The 22,670-nt window shown below is 41.2% G+C and overlaps 1 protein-coding gene across 2 annotated transcripts; it reads left to right on the forward strand.

Annotated features, from left to right (window-relative positions):
• Positions 1–3,446: 3,446 nt before the first annotated feature.
• On the forward strand, positions 3,447–22,666 carry RB195_013936 (uncharacterized protein; the record flags this gene model as incomplete). Of its 2 annotated transcripts, XM_064203977.1 has the most annotated exons (17): positions 3,447–3,537; positions 4,366–4,489; positions 8,757–8,871; positions 8,929–8,985; positions 9,173–9,318; positions 9,382–9,510; positions 12,646–12,709; positions 16,323–16,405; positions 16,509–16,624; positions 17,397–17,515; positions 18,086–18,167; positions 18,634–18,737; positions 18,810–18,898; positions 19,480–19,630; positions 22,243–22,342; positions 22,401–22,561; positions 22,610–22,666. In XM_064203977.1, 17 exons carry the CDS (start codon positions 3,447–3,449, stop codon positions 22,664–22,666), a joined length of 1,788 nt encoding a protein of 595 aa, XP_064059857.1. The 2 variants fall into 2 exon arrangements, with proteins under 2 accessions (XP_064059857.1, XP_064059858.1); XM_064203976.1 differs by lacking the exon at positions 16,509–16,624 and having other exon boundaries at positions 17,425–17,515.
• Between the last annotated feature and the right edge of the window lie 4 nt (positions 22,667–22,670).

The raw sequence follows: 22,670 nt of genomic DNA on the forward strand, positions 1-22,670 counted from the left end.
TAATAAATTAGAAAGTTCGTGTTAGCTAATCTCGGATCTTAGGACATTTGCTACTAATCCTCAGAAGTGTTATGAAACAAAACGCTAGTTTATTAATGGATTCTGTTACGATCGAAAGGGAAGTGAAGCAGAGCTGTATGGTCGCTGCCGAATTTGTTCAACTAGGTGACCGCGACGCGAATGTTCTTTCTCTTCTTGACACACACTCTCTCTTTTCTCTGCATACCTGGTTCAATACGGTCGTCGCTGTACTATTGCTTATGTGCTCCTCCTTCTCCCTTCTAACTCTATACTGTTGGGCCTTATAAGGGGACAGAAAATCTCAACAAAATTCTTCAGATGTCATTCTTAACTAAACTTCATAGCGCAGCTTCAACATTCATTTGAAAGCACCAAAAAGAAAACAAAAAATACGCTAAGAAGCACAGTTTCCTACGTATTTTACCAAACCTTCTCTATGATCTAAGCGTCTCCTCCGCTTTACATGCGGAGGAGACGTTTAGATCATAGAGCAGGTGGATGCTTGGTGATTCTAAGACGTGATTGTTACCTTCAGTTGTTGTTCTTTGTTCTCTGTTAATAATGTATTCGAATGTATTACGGATAAAGATCATAAATTTCTAAATGTCATCAATAACATCGTGGTGTACAAAATTAGTAATATTCCATTTAAAGGAAGTTATTTGGAATTTAAAGGCATCACTCCACGAATCTGGGGTGGTACAGATTTCCGGTAGAGTATTCGTACACGGAATCGTAGAGAGAAGGGTGATTCCGTTCATTTCTTCCCAATTGCCGTAGAAAACGGTCCGGAAGATCTCCTCCTAATCTGGAGATATCGTCCCAATCACAGCTGTACCTTCCATCAAAGTACTTCAAATCTATTGTCTTACGCCATAAACATCGACTCTGCGATTCAAGCGCATCCTATCGCAGAATTGGCAGAGAATCATCTCATGGGCTCTCGTGGAACCATCGTAGAGCGTGACGTGCAAGGATTACTCTAGTGCTGCCGATACCTTTGACAACGATGACGTAGAATAGGGGTCGTCTGAAAATGTTTGGACTCTTGAAACCACATTGCTTTTTATGTGACATTGAATGCTGTCACAAGATTCGGGGGTGTTCGACAATGAAAAAAATAAAGCTGTTTCAACTTATTTTTTTACAGCTAACTGGTATTAACATAAATGACGAAAGTGCACAAGTCCAAACCTTTTCTAACACCAGTGAATGATACGAAACATTTGAAGGAAGATTACTCATTCCTCGAACTTTTCACTGCACGACGAAGCGGAGACTTTTCTTCTGAGAACCAGTTCAAATAACACTTCGTTTGGTAAGTTCCACTACCACGGAGATGATAGTAATTCCTTTACCTTTGTTATAAGAAGTCAGAACTAGGCCTCCTACAGTTCACAACAAAGTGAAAAACCTCATGAGCTTAACACGGATCTCCGCTATCACCTGAGGAACACGTCGGCAAACTTTGCCTGGCAGAGTCATTTTTCGAAAGAAGGCTTTCAATTTCGAGTGCAGCGCGCCCATGCAGCACTGGTGTGAAGGCTTCGCCTTCCTTGAAAAGTATCACATCTCGAAACACTTGGTTTGCATTCGCAGAACTGACTTTGCACGAGTGACTTTGCACCTAGCAATGACGGACGTAGCATAAACAAGGGTGAAATGTAGTTTGGAAGTCATTTAGCACTGTTCTAGTCGACTCTACTTTTGAATGCAAAAACGTTCATAGACATACAGTTCTTATGTGATAAACAAGGATTGCAGGAAACCCATCAAGCCATTGATATGGTTGCTATTCTCTTCCAGAAAGGGAGTTTAAAGAGTTTTGTTTAGGTAAAGCACCACTACTTTCAACTCAATCTCCTTCTCTTCTCTAGCTTTAACCTACATGCCAGGGATCCGCGAAGATTGAAGAATGCTTAGATTTCATGGCCCCGACTTACTCAGCTATTCACTTGCACTTATGACCTATCGATTTGAACAACTATTACCTTCTCAAACAGAAAAGTCATCTGTCATCTAAGAAAGGTTGCTGTCCTCTATGGACGTTTTTGCGCTCAAAAGAACGGTCCCATTACAGTAGGGTTGAGTGCCCCCACCCCAACTACACCTTACACTACAAGCAATTCATAGGGACGTCCATTCCTTTCTTTGTATTTAATTAGATCCCTTTTGTTGTTTCTGATAAAGTTTGGCCAACTATGGAGATTCGACAGTAAGCGATGATGAGCTCTTACGGCGGCAGGCAATAGTGCGAACACTACAGTGGCGGAAAGAAGGTTTAGAGAGGTTCACAAACAATGACAATGACATACGATTTCGCAAAATGAGCTCTACATGGCTCGAAACTTGTCTATTGTTGCGAACTTGATGTCACTATGTTCGAGAAGATCACTACTAAACTCGATTTCACCGAGCTGTTGATTTTTGAAAATCGAAAGTCTCCGCTTCGGTGAGCGATGAGAGAGTGCAGCTGACATATATGACTTGGAAGGAAATCTATAAAACAAAAATGAGAGGCAAGAAGGTATCGTTCACAATAATAATGCCGGGATGTACAGTTTTCAGCTTTATTTCATTGCACCTTCTCGACAGTATTTCTTCGTACATACGGGTCGATTTTGAATCGAGTTGAACTCCGAGATTTACACTAGAACTGCTTCGTTAAGCTCAGATCAAAAACGAGCCACAAATTAATGCCGATGCAGCATGACTTGTCTCTCGTTGCCTCTTGTTTCAGTGTGAAAATTGCAACGAGATAACAGAATAGCGGAAATTCTTCACCGGTAATTACGCTTTTTTTTGTCTCGTTGACAACATTTTCTAACCCTAAACATTATTAATAACGAAAGAATCCTGACAGAAATCGACGAGAAGTGGACGGACCAGTTCTTAGTTGACCTGAAAACACGTCTATTTTTCAAGAACTGCTAAGTTCCTAATGCCTTCTCAAAAATTGAAAGAAATGAACAAATCCGAATGATCCAATTGCGCATCCACGTCGAGAGATAGGTATGGTCAATGATGATGTGAGCTGGACAGAAGGAATCGAGCTAGGGACAACAGTTCTAATTCTGAGCTGATTGACTTGCGTTAAGGCCGCCGTGGCGCAACGCGAGCATGAGGAAAAACGGTCCTCGTCATCAAATGCTTCATTGAATTGGAAATAAATCTTTTATGCGAATGATATAAAGGGTTAGGACTTTCACTCATCTCAAGCTGTAAAAGCCTGCAACTCTGCTTGCAAAGAAATTGTCAGTAGTTGAAAGCACAAAATGATATGTTTGCATAACCTCATTTTAGTTAGCAAATCGCCTTTATCTTTCTGTAGTTTAAGAATGCCGGCTAGAAGAGCTAACTGTATTCTTGTATTTGTAATTGTAAACGTTCCGGGAGAAAATTGTTTTTAGCCCTCTTTCAGAACAATGGGCGCGAAGAGAATAGCACTGTTTTTCGCCATTTCGTGGATATTTGCTCTCTTCTATTTTTCTGAACGAACTCCTTCCTTCGAAAAAGGCAAGTGAGAAGAATTTAATCGAGTATAGCTTATCACGGCGTTGAGCAGTTAAAACTCAAAATAGTGAGCATATTCTGAGTGAAGAAATACAGCGTGTGTCTAGCGATTAAATGAACAGTCACTCAGTCCCACATGAGCACATTTTCTTTTGTGGGCAGGTGTTTATTGCAGGAAATCAGAGAGACTTCAGCGCATTTAGAGTATCTTTGCCATTCTTCTCGATGTCTCATTTGAAAACGTAGTGTGGATTAAGGGAGGAAATCCACTTTCTTGAACTGGTCTGTTTTCTGTCTAGTGCGATTCAGAATGACTCACTACAAGAAGGGAATAGAAAGTGCCCTCGCTTTCCGCGTCGTTTTTCTTCCCTGAATGACGGCTTTGTCAGAGTAGTCAGTACTTCTGGCATATAGTGAACTTCGTGTCATTAGATACCGCTCTGAACAGAGTAGAGGATTCGGTAGCCTCTACGGAAATGCGAGCAAGATATTTAACAAGGCGCAACCGTAGGAGTTCCCATCAATATAAAGAGTAGGGGAAACAATGGAAGCGCAACTCGAGAGGAAAAACAACTGCAAGGGTTAAAGGTACGTTTGGCGTAAACCTTGAATAGAGAACGAGAGAACAAGCAGCGGTGGAAATCCCTCTACTTTTATTGTTCAGAGTTCTGGAAATAGGTGGTTAAAAAAACAAAACAAAGTCGGCTTTTACTCTTGAAATTATGTGTAGTATTTCTTATTTGATGATGTAAACTTCTTCACTGGAGACCCAAGTTATTTAGCCCTTTTTAGTTGAAATATGTCATTTTTTATGAAGTCATAATTTTACAGAAGACAGTTCGGAGTTAGCAAACCATATGACAGAACTGCTGACAACGATCAGAGAGCTGCAGGAGATGAACCGAGAGCTCAAAGTAAATCTGGATGAAAAGGAAAAGGAAGCGGAAAATGCAAGGTTATCATCTAAAATTTTCTTTACTACTGGCTGCTTTTACCTTCAAAAACAACAAAACAAAAACAGTTTTTCTTCCCAAGCGAGTGATTTCATTGCTCTGCAAAGTGGCGATGTAGCATCACTTTTCCAATGGATATAGTCAGAAGGCGGTAAAAGAGCTGAATGGTAGTGATGCATCAATCGTACTGATTAAAGGCATCACCCCACGAATCTGAGATGGTACGGATTTCAAGTGGAGTATTCGTATACGGGATCGTAGATTATGGAGAGAATTGCGATTCCGTCCATTTCTTCCTAACTGCCGTAAAAATTAGCTCCGAAGACAAGCGTTCCGGTGCGCTAATTTCTATTGGAGCGCGCCAGTCTTGTGCACCCGCCGCATCTTCCGGACCGTTCTTTTACGGCAATTAGGAAGAAATGGAACTAATCACTCCCCCCACCCCCTTTCCATAATCTACTATCCCGTATAAGAATACTCCACCTGAAATACCTCCTCAGATTCCTGGGGTGATGCCTTTAACTAGTGTCCTCAAATACGAGTCGTTCACCACTTGATGGCCAGCGCTCACAGCATTACATTCATTTCTACGCTGTTGAAAGACTTTTCATAGTCGACGAAAGTTAGGACAACTGCGGACGCTATCCTCGGTGAACCTGTGAGACCCTCGGACCTTAGAGGAAACCAACTTGTTCATGATGGGGTTCATAAAGCGACCTTTACAAAGATCTTTTAACACTCGGTATAAGATGTTGAGCAAGCATATCAGAAGGTAGTTTTAAAGGTCCTCTCAACCACCTTCTTTATGGATAAGAACAATTCGCAAGGTCTTTCATTGGTCTAGAAATCTTCCTTTCTTTCTGAAGGTGGGCATCGTGTGCAAATCTAGAATTACACCAGTGACTAGACGGAATTTCACACGCGGGAATCATTAACAGAGAAGTTTGAGAATTAGAAAGTCCTGGGTGGAACTTCTTTCTTTACCCTCTCACGACGGAAAAACGTACAAATCCCGTCTTCGTTGAGTAAGCTCCGTAATGTAATATCATACTCGCGGAGGTTCTCGTAGCTTTTCTTTAGACTTATTCTTCTTTGAGCTACTTCTAGAATTTTTTTCTGCCTATAATTTGAAAGATTCTCTTGAAAAACTTCTCTACAGTTGGTGTTTACCACCAATCTGTCATTGTGCGTGCATTTGTATTTAACTTCGAGGATCTTTCAAGAAGTCCCTTAGTGGTTCTCAAAATTCAATCCAACTTTGTCGTCTGAGGTTCCGGGGCTCAAGATTCAGCACAGACTCCTAATCCCTGAGGAGCATGTCGCAAATCATGTTTGGGTCCCCTCGATGTACCAATCGCCTTGGAATAAGCAGTCTTGGAGTATGCAATCGTCGTTTACGACTTCCTTCCTATTTGTTGCTGATTATAATATTATTATTATACCAGTCTGAATGTCCGGCTAGAGCCGGACTTCAGACTTCCTGTGATTTTAGCTTTGATCCCCTTCAGTGATCAATGGAAGTTCATAGTAGTGACATTTTCTGTGAAATCAGAATTCTCTTCTTCTAGCAACGTTTTCTTCTTTCTTTTTTACTATAAATGAAGGCAAAAGATTTCATAGTCTTCTTTCTAACTCGTCAACTCTACATTTTGAGAATATTCGAACTTTAGTTTCAAACACTCCTTCGGTTTCTATAAAATATAGACACAATTCTAAAGCATTACTCGAAGTATGAGTGTTCTTCCTGTTTTCCCCAACAGCTGTCAAAGAATGATGTTTTAACATAAAATGACGTAAACGGCATCATTGTACTGATAAAGATAAGTTCCACATCAGATCTGTAAGCTGTTGGGTACTATTTAAGCAGCCGTTTGTGTGGGTGTTTCCACTTTTTGAAGAAGGCATAGATAGCGCCAAGTTGAGGCAAACGTACAAGGAAATAGATACGTGGAGGATTCGTGGGACCCACCACACCCCATTTCAACGCTATCTGGTGTTAGTGCACCAATTTGACGACATTGGGCCCGTCGCACCCGCTTCTATAGGTATCTGGCGCCGGCGCACCCGTCGCACCCACTTTTATAGGTATCTGGCGCCGGCGCACCAATCCGACGCCGGTGGATCCGTCGCACCCCATATTATGGATATCTGGCGCCGGTGCACCAATCTGACGCCATTGGACCCGTCGCACTCCCTTCTATAAGTATCCTGCGCTGGTACACCCGTCGCACCCGCTTCTATAGGTATCTGACGCCGTTGGACCCGTCGCACCCCCTTCTATAAGTATCCTGCGCTGGTAGACCCGTCGCACCCGCTTCTATAGGTATCTGGCGCCGGCACACCAATCTGACGCCGTTGGACCCGCCGCTACTCCTTCTATAGGTATCTGTCGCCCGCGCATCTATGCGGCGCCAGTGGACCCGTCGCACCCCCTTCTATAGGTTTCTGACGCCGGTGGACCCGTCGCACCTTATTTTATAGCTTTCTAGTGTCGAGGCACCAACTCGACGCCGGTGGACCCGTCGCACCCCCCTTTTTGAATTTCGTGACTGACACACACACACATACACGTGACAGAATAAGCCCGTTATTATATACCAGTCTGAATGTCCGGCTAAAGCCGGACTTCAGACTTTCGGTGGTTTTAGCTTCGCTCCCCTTCACTGATTATTAAAGTTGGTAGTAATGGTGTTTTCTGTAAAATTAGATTTGTGTTTTTCTAACAACGCTTTCCTTCTCTTGTTTATATTACAAATTACGGATTAAAGATTACGGAGCTTTCCTTCTAAACGCGTCAATTCTACATTTGGATAATATTCGACCATCAGCTACAAACACTCCTTCGATGCCAGAATAATATAGATACAATTTGAAAGGATTACTCGAAGTATGGATATTCCTCCTGTTTTCCCCCAATAGTTATCACAGAATGATGTTTTAACATAAAATGACGTGAAAGACATCATCCTACTTATAAAGATAACGTTCCACGTCAGATCACATAAACATCTTGCTACTACTTAAGCATCCGTTTGCATGCGTGTTCCCACTTTCTGAGAACGGCATGCTACAAACTTGAGGCGAACGAAGAAGGAAGTAGACACACGGAGGAGTCGTAAAGGTGAAAAGCAAAGCGCCCAGGGACCACGGCTATGAAAAGGCTGCAACCATCCATCATTTGTATCATCCACACGAAGTTATTGCGCACCAATCCGACGCCGGTGGACCCGTCGCACCCCCTTCTATAGGTATCTGGCTCCGGCGCACCAACCCGACGGCGGTGGACCCGTCGCACTCGCTTCTGTAGGTATCTGGCGCCGGTAGACCCGTCGCACCCCCTTCCATAGGTATCTGGCGCCGGTGGACCCGTCGCACCCCCTTCTATAGATGTCTGGCGCCAGTGGACCCGTCGCACCCCCCTTTTTGAATTTCGTGACTGACACACACACACGTGACAGAATAAGCCCGTTATTATATATCATGATCATGATCATGATTCTTTGTATATCTTGCGGCTGAGTCATGTTTTTTCTTGAATGAGACGATGATCGGAGTCACAACAAAACGATAACATTGCCAAGACACCAGGTGGACACTCCCTTTGGTTTATGTGGTTAATCTTACGGGCCGTGCAGTTCCATGTTCACCGACGATGATCGTTCCTTATGGAAATATGATTCCCGTAAAAAAAGCGAGTTCAATACATTGGCAGCGAGACGATTGCGTTTTCATTCCAGTCCCATAGTTTAAATCTTTCAATGCTACATTCTTCTTTTGTGCCATTTCCTAGTTTTGCGTTGAAATTCTCGATAACGAAGTTGTAGGATTTCTCGTTACTTTTCACTTCCTCCTTTTTCCTATGAAACCCATTCAATTCGAACTCATCTACTGATGTTGGTGGGCAGTTGATGTCGCTAATAAATTTTGAATTCTAAAGAAACGTTGTGCTATGTATTTTGTCTGACTTGTACGTCGTACATATATTATGATGACAAGTGAGACAGTGATAGCATAACATATTGTGATTTTGCAGGTCATCGCTGTCTTATTGTATCATACATTGGTTAGGCCCAATCTCAACTATTCCTAGAGAGTGCAATACCTCCACTGTAATCTATTCTTGTCAACACTACGATCTGCGATGTTTGGAGCATTTTCGGAAACGGTCACCAAAAAGCAAATTAAGTAGGACAAAATGTTAAATTTGAGGGCAAATATACAAAACAAAAACAAAACAGCTTTTTTTCAATTACAATCTTATTCGAATAGGAGACTTCAATCAGAATACCAGTGGGACAGATCAAACCAAGGCGAATACTTTCGTAATCATGACCACGTCATTTATGAGTCGATTGGAAGAGAGTTAAAGCGACGATTGTGGGAGGTAGCCATTATTTGATCAAACTGAAAGTTTTATATTTTAACTAAGGAAAACTTTCAGTTATACTACATTAGTTCTCATCCTATGATGGGTTCTACGAAACATTTGGAGGACCAGGTTTTTAAAAATCGTACTCTTTTTTAATGAAATAGAGTGATCTGTATAGATCATTGTATTGAACAAAGTCAATTCTTATCGTCTTATTTTCTGACTAAAAGCGACTTCATTCAAAATTTTACTTTTTATATAACTCAAGATATGTATTTACCAAAATCAAAGAATTGATTTAACTGACTGGTTCCAGCTCCTCTCCTTACTCGTAACTTCCTCGAAATTGTCACTAATGGATGGTGCAGCCGAAAGGAGACGAATCTCCCTTCAAGCAGTTACAGATTCCATTCAAATGAAGTTGAATGAGACACAGTGGAAGCACGACTGTTCGAAAGCTAAGTGGGCGTTCACAGACTTCACAAACACTGAGCACACTTGGTAGAATATATCTCTCCATTTCAGGTTTCTTGGATGCACTGTTATTGATACATGCGGTTTTGCTTGCCAGGTCCATCATCTCGCTTATTGCCTTTTCGTTGCCTTCGCATATAACCGAGTTGTTGTTCTTCGAAATGAAGGCAGACCCTGGGGGTGCGTGTGTGATTTCTCATTGACTAATAGGCTGTTAAGCAATAGCTTGTGTTTGACCTAAATGAAAGGTATTAACAAATGACAGCGACCCGTTTCCCTGTGAAATTCTTTTTTAATTTTCTTCACGAAGTACAAGAGAAGAGATAAGACTATTTGAAGTTCAGTTAAGAGACCTTTACTCTTCTATCACATCAGTTGGAGATGAAGTAACGACTCTACAACACTACTTCTCCAGATTGAGACTTTTAGGCTACAAATTGCTCGTCGCTCCCAGCATATGCTCTCAAATAGAAAGCACTAACCAGTGAATATCTAGGGATCAATGTTGATAGGATTCCAGGTCATATGATGTGCTACTTAGTTAGCAATCACATATACTCGCAGCAGTTGTCCCGCAGATGTAACATTAGCAATGATCCACTGGAAATTTTCTTACGTCCTGTAATAGCCAACAATGTTCCACTGGATATAATAAGCGTAGAGCTGCTCTTTCGTCTGCTTCAAATTACGTAGATTGGCTACAATTTATTGGAACGGCAGATAGCTAACGGAAGGGTGCAAAAGCTTGTCATCTTCGAACTATGTCCAAAGCACATTATCTGGGATCAAAAATACCTTCATTAGGTAGAGTAAGAGTCGTTGCTATCGGGGCATTTCTGCTTACGATTAATCAGTTTTTTTTATTCCAGTAGAGTAATAGTCAGAGATCAATTTTTTCATTTTTTTCATGCAAGCTGTAGGTGTTACATTTTTGGTGCATCCCAGCATTTGCTGGGGGTACTTCTCAGACGTAATGGTTCCATCCGATTCAGGAAGCTGTGTTGAATTATACTTGACAGTAAACCAACAGACGGCAACCATGTTTGTTGCAGGTTAGGTCTCGGGAGCTGTTTGAAAGTTTCATTGCGGACTGGGCGCTGAATTCGTCATTTCTGATGTCGCAAACAATTTGTCTTTACTTTTTGTCATATTTAGCAAACTGGTTAAGAATGCTTCGTTATTGTTGCGTGGAAGAAGAGAAGTCGACACCTAAAAAGAGATGATCTTTTCGCTTTCAGTCAACTCATGGGGGTCCAACTCATCGCGTATTCTCTACATCAGATGCCGAACGCTCCACGATAAATTCTTCAATGAACTCTTATGTATTTATAAGAAGATCTGCTTCGACGATGGCTCTCCATTGGTTGCTGTTAACCTCTGATCGCCGACCAGTATGGTCCTTATCTTCGAGGCTCTCGTTGCTACCGCGAAACTTGTTCAACTACACCACAGTGCACGCTGTTTTGCAGCTGCTTGCCCAAATCCACTGTTGATGGTAACTCTTTACTGTTATTGCTTCTAATGAACTACAGCCCAACTTGAAATCGTACAGGAGTACATCTCGAGTTTGGTATTTTGATTGGGTCTCTTCCTATAGTTACGTTGGAGTTAATATGAGCACAAGCGGTATACTTTACTTCTGTGCGGCATGACGTTATGATGATGGAACAGTACCTATGCCTTATTTATTGGCCAATCCTGGCCGCTTGTGGTCGATCGCGTGCTTCAATCTGGTTGGTTTGTGGTAGCAGAGGCGAGCATAATTCCCTTCCACTACTAACAAACACTCCGCAGAACCTTCCTGGCCGTTAATCCAGACTTGGTGATCATTTGAGCCGGCTTACAGCTATTGGACCACAATCTTTTTCGGGTTTTGCTCTCGTAATGTCCTTGAAATCGCCGTATGGTGTGATCCGTTATCTCCTTCTTCGAAATTTCAAGTCAGCATTAATAGACTAATACAGGATAAGGTGTCTGGCGTTAAACAATCCGCTTGAGATGCACCATCGCCTTCACTTTAATTTAGAATCGTTTGAGGTTCACGAAAGCCCGCCTACATTTATTCCGGGGATTGCTGTTGCATCAAATCACTGCTTCTATCCACACAGCAACGTCTTGTACCAATTTGTCGACGATGGAGGAATGAAAGGGTTGGATGGTGCGAGGAGGGTTCGAACCATCAATCGATGGTGCAGTCAGAGAGAAACCTCTTAGCGACTTCACTACATCCACCCTAATAGACTAATAGTGTTAGAAGTTTATGGCCAATTTTGATCGGATTGCCGCCACCCACCACAGAAAGACACTGGAGAAACACCAAGTTTTCAAAGGCAGTGTACAACAAAGCTGACGATATTGGGGTCTTTTTAGATAAATACAAAGTTCGGATTGTAGATTACGAGTATGAGTGTGGCTTCGCTAAAGTTCCTTTAATTGTCCTGGAAGACGGCTTTAGTTTCTACGAGGTACTTTAGAATGGGCCACCCTTGTGCATGCTCCGGTCTCCCTAGCAGACCATTCATTTGCTTTACTTTAATATTTGGTTGAAGAGGCCTCATCGATCTTCGGCTACTCGCTCGTGAAAACGGCTCGTGCACAAGGATTTCAGATTCTAACCTACCTCGGAACAATATCTGTTTCAACACCTTTTTTCTCAAAATGACTAGGGTGAATCAACTCTCGCAAGAGTTCAGCAACTCACATCAGCAGTAAAGATAGCTTCTTACAAAAAATAGTTGTCGGAACGGTAGGTAACACTACAATCTCAGCAGCAGAAAGAGTTGCTAACGAAGAGTGTGGGCTCTGAAGAGTTAGCTAGAGAGCCACAAAGTTAGCCCTGCGATTCCGCCAAGAAGGACTCGCGTCGTTGCTCTAGTAAAATACTTATATCGCTCACCTTGTTGAATACATCTAGGGCCGGCTACGAGAGCGAGGTATATGGTGAATTGCTTCCAAGTTTTCACACCTTTGCAAATATGAAGGCCACCTCATTGTAGAAAACAAGTTCCTACAGTAAATTACTCCCACATATCATCACCTTCTGAAACTGTTTCTTGTAACAAGTTTGCATAAGGAAAAATGATCACTTAGTGTTCGTTTGGCCTACTCAGAAACGAAAAAGACATGAAAAAAGAGTGACGCCACATCTGAAGTTTTCTCCGTTGCTTTGATAGTCCTAGTGCGCTTATATCTTCCTCTGAAAAGAAAAGTGTCATATTGTTGTCAATGTCAGCATAGAGTGATGTTATAGAAAAAATACTTCAATAATGTGCCGTACAATTTTTAGAACCATATTGCTAAACAATTCTCTTTTAGCTATCACAGACACGGCTGGTTTGGTCCTTTCCAACCTTTCAGCAAATGCGGTGCTCCGGCTGAGGTAAATTCACTTTTCTTCATTTACGTATGTGCGATGGTTAATCTCATTAGAAGAGAGAAAACGGTTTTAAGAACCGAATAGAAGCTGAAACTGTTTCCAAACTTGGAAATTTTTGAATCAAGGAACGGTTGCATTATGAAATCATGAAGGGGTATCTGCCTACAGGTTTTTAAAACAGAGCGCGAGGAAATTAGGAACTGTTTCACATGTTTTCACAGCTTGGGAACACCTCAGCTAAAGGTGTGAGGTGACGAGTAGAAACCAAATTAATATCCTCCGTTTCTCATCTAAAATAATTGGTAGCATAAAGTCTAGGGCTGATTAAGAAGAAATTGTTTAGCAACTTGTTGATAGTCGAATTTAAGCAACAGCCAAGATTGTTAACAAAATTTATTACGGCTAACGTTTCGGCGTTGACGCCTTCGTCAGAGCCTGGAAAGTAAAAACATTTGCAACATATCCTCTCAAATGCCTCATCCAGAACAAGTCATCATCCCCTAGGATATTACACCCGGAAACAAATTGTTTACCATTCAATCATCTTAGAGCTCGCAAAATCAATACATCCCATTGTCTCTGAAGTAACAAAGCTTTGTACATAGATAGAGTTTTCAAATAGCAGCAATCGCATCTTCAGCGACCCTATCATCACGATTAAATGCAAAAACAAATGGTGTTAAAAAGTGCAAGTGTTTTATAGTCCAATCACTCCACTTTAGAAATCTATAAAAAACAAGAATCAAGATAACTGAAGTGTCGTAATAAAATTATCCTGCAGAAAAAAATCTTATTTTGAATGGTACATAACGTTAGAAAAATATATATTTCCTGTTTTGTGTTTATTTTTTACTTCGTAAGAAATGCCTTGTTCTTTAACTTAATGAATCCCTGAGAGGTGATTGGATCTTAAACTCGTTCTGAATCGAATCCTTAATCTTTTAGAGATTCTTTAAGAGAGAGATGCCATTCGCAGAAATCACTTGCATCACCTATGCTCCTGTTGATCGTCATTTGCAATTTGATCGAGCTGCTACCAGGAACAATTAATTTGAAGCGATCCTGTTCGAGATTCGTCAGTGGTAACTCCTTTCGCGAGGGACCCAAAGACATCGAAGTTTGCCACTTTGTGAGAAGTCTGACAATCGGTTTGGATTGGCGATTTTCTTCTACTGCATTTAATACCATGTGAAGTTCAGTCGGTCACAGCTGTGCTCTAACGATTGCCGTTTAAACACCTAATTCTACTCTCGTTTGAACATGCGGCGTCTCTGATCTTTGATCAGTCACGTAGGACTGAACATCAGACCCCCTTTCTCAATTGCGTAAAGCGGGATACTCCTAACATCACTCTTTCGACTGAGCATTCAATGATGTTGACCGCATTTTCTTCCTGCTTGCGAAGTGTCTAGGTTTCTGGAATATAGCTCAAAGTTATAGAGCTATTAGTTATGAGTATGAGTTATGTTGTACAACTCACAAAATATCTTTATGTATCTGGGACGCCTTGGCTGTTCATGACCGTTTCCTTCTCAACTTCAACGAAGGCTCTTCTCAAGTCGATAAAAGTGAAACACATGAGCATTTTGTACTCTTGCGATACTTCCATGAGTTTTGAAATGGTGTGCATGTGGTGCTGAACCGTTCTCAAAACACTCGCACGGCTGTCCTTCATCTAATGTTCCTCCGATCAGAGTGTTCTTCAGTTTTTTTCCTAGTTAGGATTACCTCTTGTGAAGACGGCAGACAAGGATTTTCAATGACATCTAGATCTCCCTTCTTATGAAGCAGAATGTGTGTAGAGAAATACCGGCGATAGGTTTGTCAGATATTCACACTTGATTCTGTCGCGACTGGGTGGAGTACAAGTCTTCACCAACATGGTGACATGTCGGTCTTCGGAAGCCCAGCCGATACACCTGCTCTCATAATACATTGTCTCTGTTGCCCAGTCAATACACCTGTTTTCATCTTTTCGAAGTTTTCCTCTGTCGCTCACTTACAATGCACCGCGGGCTCGGACGTGAGTTTGTGGTTGTCTGCAACTTATGCTCCACGCTAACGTATTAGCTCCAGAGTTTTCACCGACAGACGTCTCTTGGCTATTCTAAACTCTTCTGCTTTCCTGATACAGTCGTGAAAAAGTTGCACAAGCCGATCATATTCGTCATCGTTGTTCTCCACTGCGGTGTCTTCCTAAAAGCCGTGTGTTGAAGTGAAGAGTCCCAGTTGATGATCTTTCTGTGGTTTCGCATTGCAAACGGCAACTTGTCCGCTTCACATTCGAAAGAAGATCTTCCTCGGAAGAAGCGATGGTACTACTCTGTGTAGAACTTCGGTGCAACAACGATGTCCATAAAGCAAGACCTTGTACTTGCGATGATGTGATAAGCTTCATTACAACACCCTTCACTGGATGTCCAGAGTAGAGAGAAGGGTTTCTGAAATTGCAATTCCCATGGACGATCTTAAACGATATGATAAACGCGGAAAGCCTCTCTTTCTACTTCTTCCATTGCAGAACGTGGCTCCGGAAGTGAAGTTTTTCAGACGTTCTTCCTGTGCCTATTTTGGCGATGAAGTCAGATACAATGACATCATAAAAGGTAAGACCTTCTCTATTAAACTCTCCTAGGTCCATATGGAAGGCTTCTCCACAAATTGAAATTGAAGCGTTAATGAAGAAGATAGTCTATGCTGGTGTTGACGCAGATCTTCCCATCCATAAGCCTCCGATTCGGGTCGTCAGTTATTTGAAAAAGTCGATGTTTTCTGCCATCTCCATATTGACGATTACACGGACTCCACCAACCCCTCTAGTGTTGCAAGCTTCAAATAACATTTCTTCTTCGATGTTATATACGGCAGTTAGTGGTTGCCATCGTCTCCTCTCGGTAAGTCCGATAGCGTCGTACCTAATCTCTCTGGGTTGCTTCATCAGTTCTCCAATGGTCGCTTTCGGTGCAAGCGTACGTGTGTTGCATATACAAATCGTGATCCTTGTCTTTCTCCTCTGTTGGAGGCACCTCCGGACTTCCTCCGTTGCAGTTCCCTGTCACTTAATTGCAGGCTTCTGACCTGACCGGTGGAAAGGTTTCCAAGTTATTCCGGTACATCAGAGACAACAACTCTCTCTCCAGAATCCACCTATATCTGAAAGCAGATACAACGTCGCTTCTAGCTCCATTTCCACAGCCTGAGGACGCGCCTAGTAGCCTCGTGACTGGCCAGCTTTAATCATTTAAGTGAGAGAGATTCGTGGTCGTTAAGAAAGACCTGCAAAAATCGTTGAAATAAAAGCTTTTCATAGAACACAGATAACTAACTTTTTAAAAGCCCATCGAAAAACAGTAACTTAACTACGTTGTTGGATAATCTATACCGGGAATAGATAGTTCTTACCATGTCGTCGAATTTTCATCCCACGTACGTACAATTTTCGAAACTTTGATGTGCACATCGTTTCAAATCACGGAAGATGATCTCTATTTTGTTGATCTTCCAGATTTCTCAAGTTATTCGAACGATCAAAGGTTCTGTCTTTAGTGGGACTCTCATCAAAAGTACTACATAATTATATGTGCTGCTAGATAAAATAGGTAGTATTCACTTTTAGGCGAGATGGAATAGCGAAATCGAGACGATACTGGGTGACAACCGAACGTTGTTGGTACTCAATTCTATCGAAAATCCTAACAGGTGCGTTACTACCGTAATGATTCAGAAACTACAGTGGTTGTGGTTTTGCTCAGATATCTTATAAAACGGTGTGCCTATAGACCTATATAATTCTATCATTAAGAAATTACATAAGTCAAGTTCACTTTAAACTGAATCATTCTATCCGTCTAGTCGATATATTTGAAGTGTTATTTTTGCTGCTTATTATTCCGTTAGATGCAATATTAGCACCATCAGGTATGTCCAGAGCATTTCGAGCCATTCCGATCTTCAGAGGTTAGGTACGAACAGTGTCGCCGCCTGATTTTGGCACGGTTCCCTGTAATCCGTTGCAAACACTTATAAAATGGTCGCTCCCTATCTTTTCCATATATCCTAGATCGTGATTCACTCGGTCAAGACGGGTATTGTTCAACACTCCGCTAATCATACTCATGAAAGTGGAAACTGCAAAGACGGTGGTAATTTGCTCAAACCCGGTAATACCCCAATCCTCTGAACACTCAAAAGAGTGAGATTTTCAAGACGTTCGACTATTCGAGTTCTCAGCATTCAAGCATAAACAGAAGGTACCACTTTCTCCGTGCAGGAGGAATGAAAAGCTTGGTTGGTCCAGTATGACGTCGAATCATCGACCGCATACTGGTGATATCCTACAATCGCGTAACATCGCCTGCACTTGCTTGCTAGCCTTTTGGAATTGTTTGAATATTCGTATGAGGTTTTGCAACACACATATGTTGTTTTCGAACGAAGCTTTATGGTGAGTAAGAAGATGGAACTGTGTTTGTATAAGTCGCAAGATTTAAGGACTTCTCGACTCTATGCTGTGAGTCGATGATTGCTTATCATTGGTTTTCACAATTCTAAGGCTTCAAAAATTCCTGGTTATATAACTGCCTAAAAGTACACCTTTTGACAACAAGTGGCAATAAGGAGGTTAGCAGAGGAAGGAAAGGTGAAAAATGAGAGCTTGGATAGTTCTCAGGTTCAAATTGCTGATTTCTAGTTAGCACATCTGGTAAAAGCGCTTTCAGGCCAGATCCCTTTCCACCATCTATTCCAAAGACAATTGCTCCGCAGTTGATCCAACTGCATTCAAATCCTCCGGCGTTCTTCATGGGTCAGGTTAGTAGAAGAGTTTGTCTTTGTTTTTAATTTACTACTGCCTCGATGATTATTTTCTGAAAGAATGACTCGTTTTGCCTTCGATGTTTACTTCCAAAGACAGTTCTTTTAGTACTTTGTATGAGTTCTTTTACATTCTTAGTAAGCAGAAGCATGTCTTTTTCGTTTTAAGATATTTTTGGTAACGAAGATTACAAAGTTCTCATAAGATATACCTTATTTCTGATCTTGAATGAATAACTCGAAAGTGAGGGAAGGAACTACAACGTGCCTCTTATCCTATTGGTCCAAGTGTAGTTATGTAATCAGTTTCATATGCTGAGTACGGACTACGGGAAACAATGGTAGCAAATCTTCAACTCGAAGCAAGATGCCCGCTTTAAAAGCGTGCTTTTTACGTGTAGTCCGATCAGCAAGATTTCATTCGCAGCAGTTGGAGAAACGGGCAGTTTAGAAGTGCTCATCCAAAATTTACTCGCACACCACGGGCGTTTTTTTCTCCAGAGCTAATCGCAGATCACGATTAGTGATATACTAATACCTTTAACTTACTCAACATTTACTTTCCAGTTTGCCTGGTTCATTCTCAAGCCTAAACCACAGATTTATAATTTCGTGGAAATGAGTGCTTCTCGTATTCCCTTCGATTCTGGTAAGGAATTCTATAAAAATTCTCCCAATAAGATTCACATAGTCGATTGTTTATTACTTTGTTTTTTTTCTGTGTAACGAATCAGTTCTCGAAATGGCAAGGACAACGACTTTTTAGGTAGAGTGCTAAAAAAATTGTACTCACTTCCTCAACTTTCGTTTTTATTGTTTTATTTGGTTCCCTCTGTTCCACAAGGATCAATTCTCCAAATTACTCCGCAATTAATACGATGAAAGATTTATGAGCACCTCTCTCTTCAGTTCTTTAATATCGGTTGGATAACTGCTTTGAGATGTCTGAATCCCTACTCCACAACTTCTTTCCCCTTCTTTTTTTTTAATCTGAGTGTTTCAACGCACGAAAGAATTCTCAGAGAGCTTCATCAACAACAATGCTTAGCTATGAATAAGTTATTTCTCAATTCGTTTTTAATTAAATTGTTGGAGTGTCAATCATTCTTCATCAGGACTAATCGTCGGCGTACATGTACGGAGAACGGACAAACTCGATCGAGAAATGAAGTACTACCCTGTGTCAGAGTACATGAAATGGTGCGAGCTGTATTTTCAGGTGAAGACTCCTGGTGAAGACTGAGCTGTTCAAAAAAATTTCGAAAAAAATCCTACTGTTTTTCTACTGCAGATCGAAGAGCGAAGGATAAAAAGAGCACTGAAACGTCGAGTTTACGTAGCTTCAGACGAGCCCTCTGTCCTGGATGAAGTGAAAGTAAAGTGTGTGTTACATTTTTTTAAGGTATTTCATACCTCTTTAATTATTCCATGATGTTTGTTCCATGGTATTTTTGCACCGCGAGTATATGAATATGACTAGAATATAATAATAGAGCTACCGTGAATACCTCTTAGAACTCTTTCAATAGACCTAAAGCATTAAAGAGACCGCTGAAATTAATTCTTCCTTTTATCTGAGGAAACGGGCCGGTGTGGTGTAGCGGTTAGAGGTTCCGCTTCCTGCACGATCGATCGGAGGTTCGAATCTGCCCTAGTGCTCACCAAGTCTTTCATCCCTCCGGGGTCGATAAATTGGTACCAGACTTGTCTGGGAGGATAAAAACACCGACTCGACACGTCAGCTGGCCACCGCAAGTCATTGTATAGGCCAGATACACGTTCGTAAACCCCAAACGATTTTGAATTGAAGTGAACGTGGAGCGCTCCCAAGCGAATTGATTAACGCCAGAAACTTTATCCTTATCCTTTATCTGAGGAAACTGATAAAGCCTGGTTTTCTCTTTGTCAAGATAATGTCAGCCGTTAACATTTGTGACTTGAAATTAGAGTCCAGATTTCAGGTATCCTAACTACGAAGTTTTCGGTGATGCGGCATTCTCAAAAGGTGCCAAGATAAATAGTCGCTACAGTGAAAGATCACTGCGGGGTTTGCTCACTGACCTACTGCTGTTGAGTCGATGTAACTATCTGGTTTGCACATTCTCCAGCCACGTATGTTATTTCACTACAATCACAGTGTTATAAAATGAGCTTGTAGAATCATCAGTTCTCCTACTTTCTCAGATCCAGGTAGAACTCATTTTAGGCTTTTTAAAGTAAATCACCACATTCGCGGAAATCTAAACTTTTTATTGTCATATCAACAAAAGAAAATTTGCTCCTTCCAGAAACAAGCGATTTTAAAAAGTCAATCTGAACCTTCTTCTCGAGGTGAAGCGCATAACACTTACTGGAGAGCAAAATTGTTCGCTTTTGTAGCAAGATTTTAGTAAAGTCCAAAAATTTGCCAATGTTCGAAAACTATTTTAGTTCAAAAAAGAAGCTTTTGAAACTTTAACATATTTATCCAAAACATTCCAAATATTGGCTCATTCGATCTCTTCAATGTACTAAATTGTTTGATTATTTCGAACTTTAAATACTTATTTCATGTTAAGGAGTTATGGCCTTATGCGGCTATCCGAAACTTCCTCGGAGTATATCATCCTCAAACGTATACCAGGTCATCCTGTTCGATCTTCAGCTAGAGCTCGTATACGTTTAAGAACGACATACCCCGAGAGACCCTAAATCATAAAGGGCGGATCTTTATGTACGACTGAAGTGGCTATCAACACCAAATTTCCTCAGATCTTCCTTCACCACCTCCGTCTAGAACTTTCTTCCACGAAAAAGACGCCTTACTCAGTCTGAGTTTGGGGGCATTCTCAAGGCAATTTTGGTCAATGAGTTGAATGCCGGCGCATTGGCTTTTTTTCTGAGTATCTCTCTCTTAGCTGCCATTGTTTCCCAGCATACAACCTATGTAGATAACAGACCGCATCCACGAATTCAATGGGTTGTCCATCCACCATGGCTCTCGTGGGTATCGGGGAAACCCACATTTGCTTGCATTTATCAGGGCGGAGTCGCAGCCCGTAAGCTGCAGCTATTTTCGATACAAGGTTAAAACTTGTTGTAACTACGCACTGCTTGAAGCGAATATTACTACATCATTGGTGTGCTCGAGATCCACCTTTGCTCGACCGTTCTTCACATTATATCATCGACAGCAAAGTTGAGCAGAAAGGTGACAGAACCTTCTCTCACTCCGGTTTCCACTCCAAAGAGTGCAGTACATCCGGCCGATTAATGTCGAGCTTCGGTTAACGTTGACCTCTACTTCTTTTCTGGAACCGTACCATCAAGCTGAGAAGAAGAAGAAGCTTTCCTGTAACGCAGCAAATGGTGCATACAACGCTGAAGTCTGGATAGAGCGGCTTGTTCAAGTTCACTTAACAGCTACAGGCTGTCAAGTCAACTCGAACAGAGACGGATGTTTGTTATCAAGGATATGTTTCCCTCAGGCATTCGATCTTATATGGTGTGGAAGACTCAGTGCTAGACGACAGCACCTTTTTGCAATGTTTGGGAACCTTTTTGTCATATAGCAGTGCGGATTATCGTATCGATTTCGATAAGCTGTACACGAGGAAGGTAAATAAATTTATAGTATAGTACAGCTTATCAAAATCGATACGACATTCAACTATGCCGAGATTCATTGAAAATCGAACTTTTCAAGTGCGGATCATGTAGCACGAACCCTCCTAAGGCTTATACTCAAGTGCCCGATTGCGTTTAGTGAAAGCACAGAACCGAAGATGGTCTATTGTAGCAAGATGAATGAGTTTTTTTTTTTGAGGTTTACTTTCCCATTTCGGCCATGTAGTCATTGAAGAATATGTTTTAATAGAATATCTAAGGTGGTAATCTTTGAGAGTTGAAATTTTCCTTTCGATGTGAAAAGAAGAATTAAATGAAAGTTTTGAAAGAGTGAAACAAAGTGTACTTACTACTTTATACAAAATGTGTGAAACCTTTTCTCCTTTACAGCTATGAAGCTTGGGCTACAAGAAGTAAGGATCTTAAAGCATACAGATAATCAATGGCAAATAATGAGAAGAATGCTTAGTGTGACTCTTCTCAATCGTACTAATATGTGCTTGGCAAATACTGCAAAACTCACAGACACCATGGCAAGAGCTATTGAGACTATATGATCGTGGCCAGAAAAATGTGTGCTGCAGAAGACAAAGATCTTTGTCAAGTGGCGACCATGGATTTGGAAACGATAAGCTGGTCGAGCAAAAACAAAATCGTTCATATTAGAAATTGCGGTTAACATGGGCGCATATCGCCATTATTGATGTGAGCAGGTGGAGAAGAAGCATGCAATGGCATACTGTAACATTGTGGTATCGTTCAAAAAACAAATGGATAATTAAATTACTCTAAGTGCGAGATCGTTCACGTAATTTCAAAAAAAAGACACCACTAAACAGTCCGCTTTCGCTCTTTTTTCTTTATTTATGTCTTATCATGAAAAATGAGAGGTTATTATAACGAGCAGGAAAACTGTGAAGACTTATTGAGACTTGTTGAGATGAGCGCGCAGAGTTATTAAGTGCGTTACGGTGCGTATCATTTGCGGTGTAATCTAGAACATTCGTAAACTCTTGACCTCCTTCAACGAGAAGTTGTATGTGTATCTCATTGTCACAGATCAATTATAAATTTGGGTGCATGTAAATTTCTGTGATGAGTAACCTTCATCTGCACAGTTTTGCCGCTTGGCGTACGAGCTCATGCAGGTGCGAAGAGGAGATGTAGGAGAAAGTTACCGTTCTCTTGATGATATGTACTATTTTGGAGGTCAACAACGTAGGTAATTTTTGATTGACCTGCAATTTATACAAAAAGAAGGAACAACTTTTTCCAGCTCATGAACATATTGTTATCGAGGACCACTCACCAGAGAATCCTGACGAAATCAGCTTAAAGATTGGAGATATTCTTACCGTCAAATCAAATCTTTGGAATGGATATTTCAGAGGAAGGAATTCGAAGACGGAAGAGGAGGGACTGTATCCTTCCTACAAGGTAGAAACATTCCTTCTATTGGGCTTTTACTGCAACTCCTATTTATAGGTTGAAGAAAAATGGAAAGTTGTTGATTTTCCAGCTTTGGAAGACCAAATCCGCTGAAAAC

The sequence above is a fragment of the Necator americanus genome, chromosome V (assembly GCF_031761385.1).
Source record: "Necator americanus strain Aroian chromosome V, whole genome shotgun sequence".
In the NCBI taxonomy this organism is placed as follows: domain Eukaryota; kingdom Metazoa; phylum Nematoda; class Chromadorea; order Rhabditida; family Ancylostomatidae; genus Necator; species Necator americanus.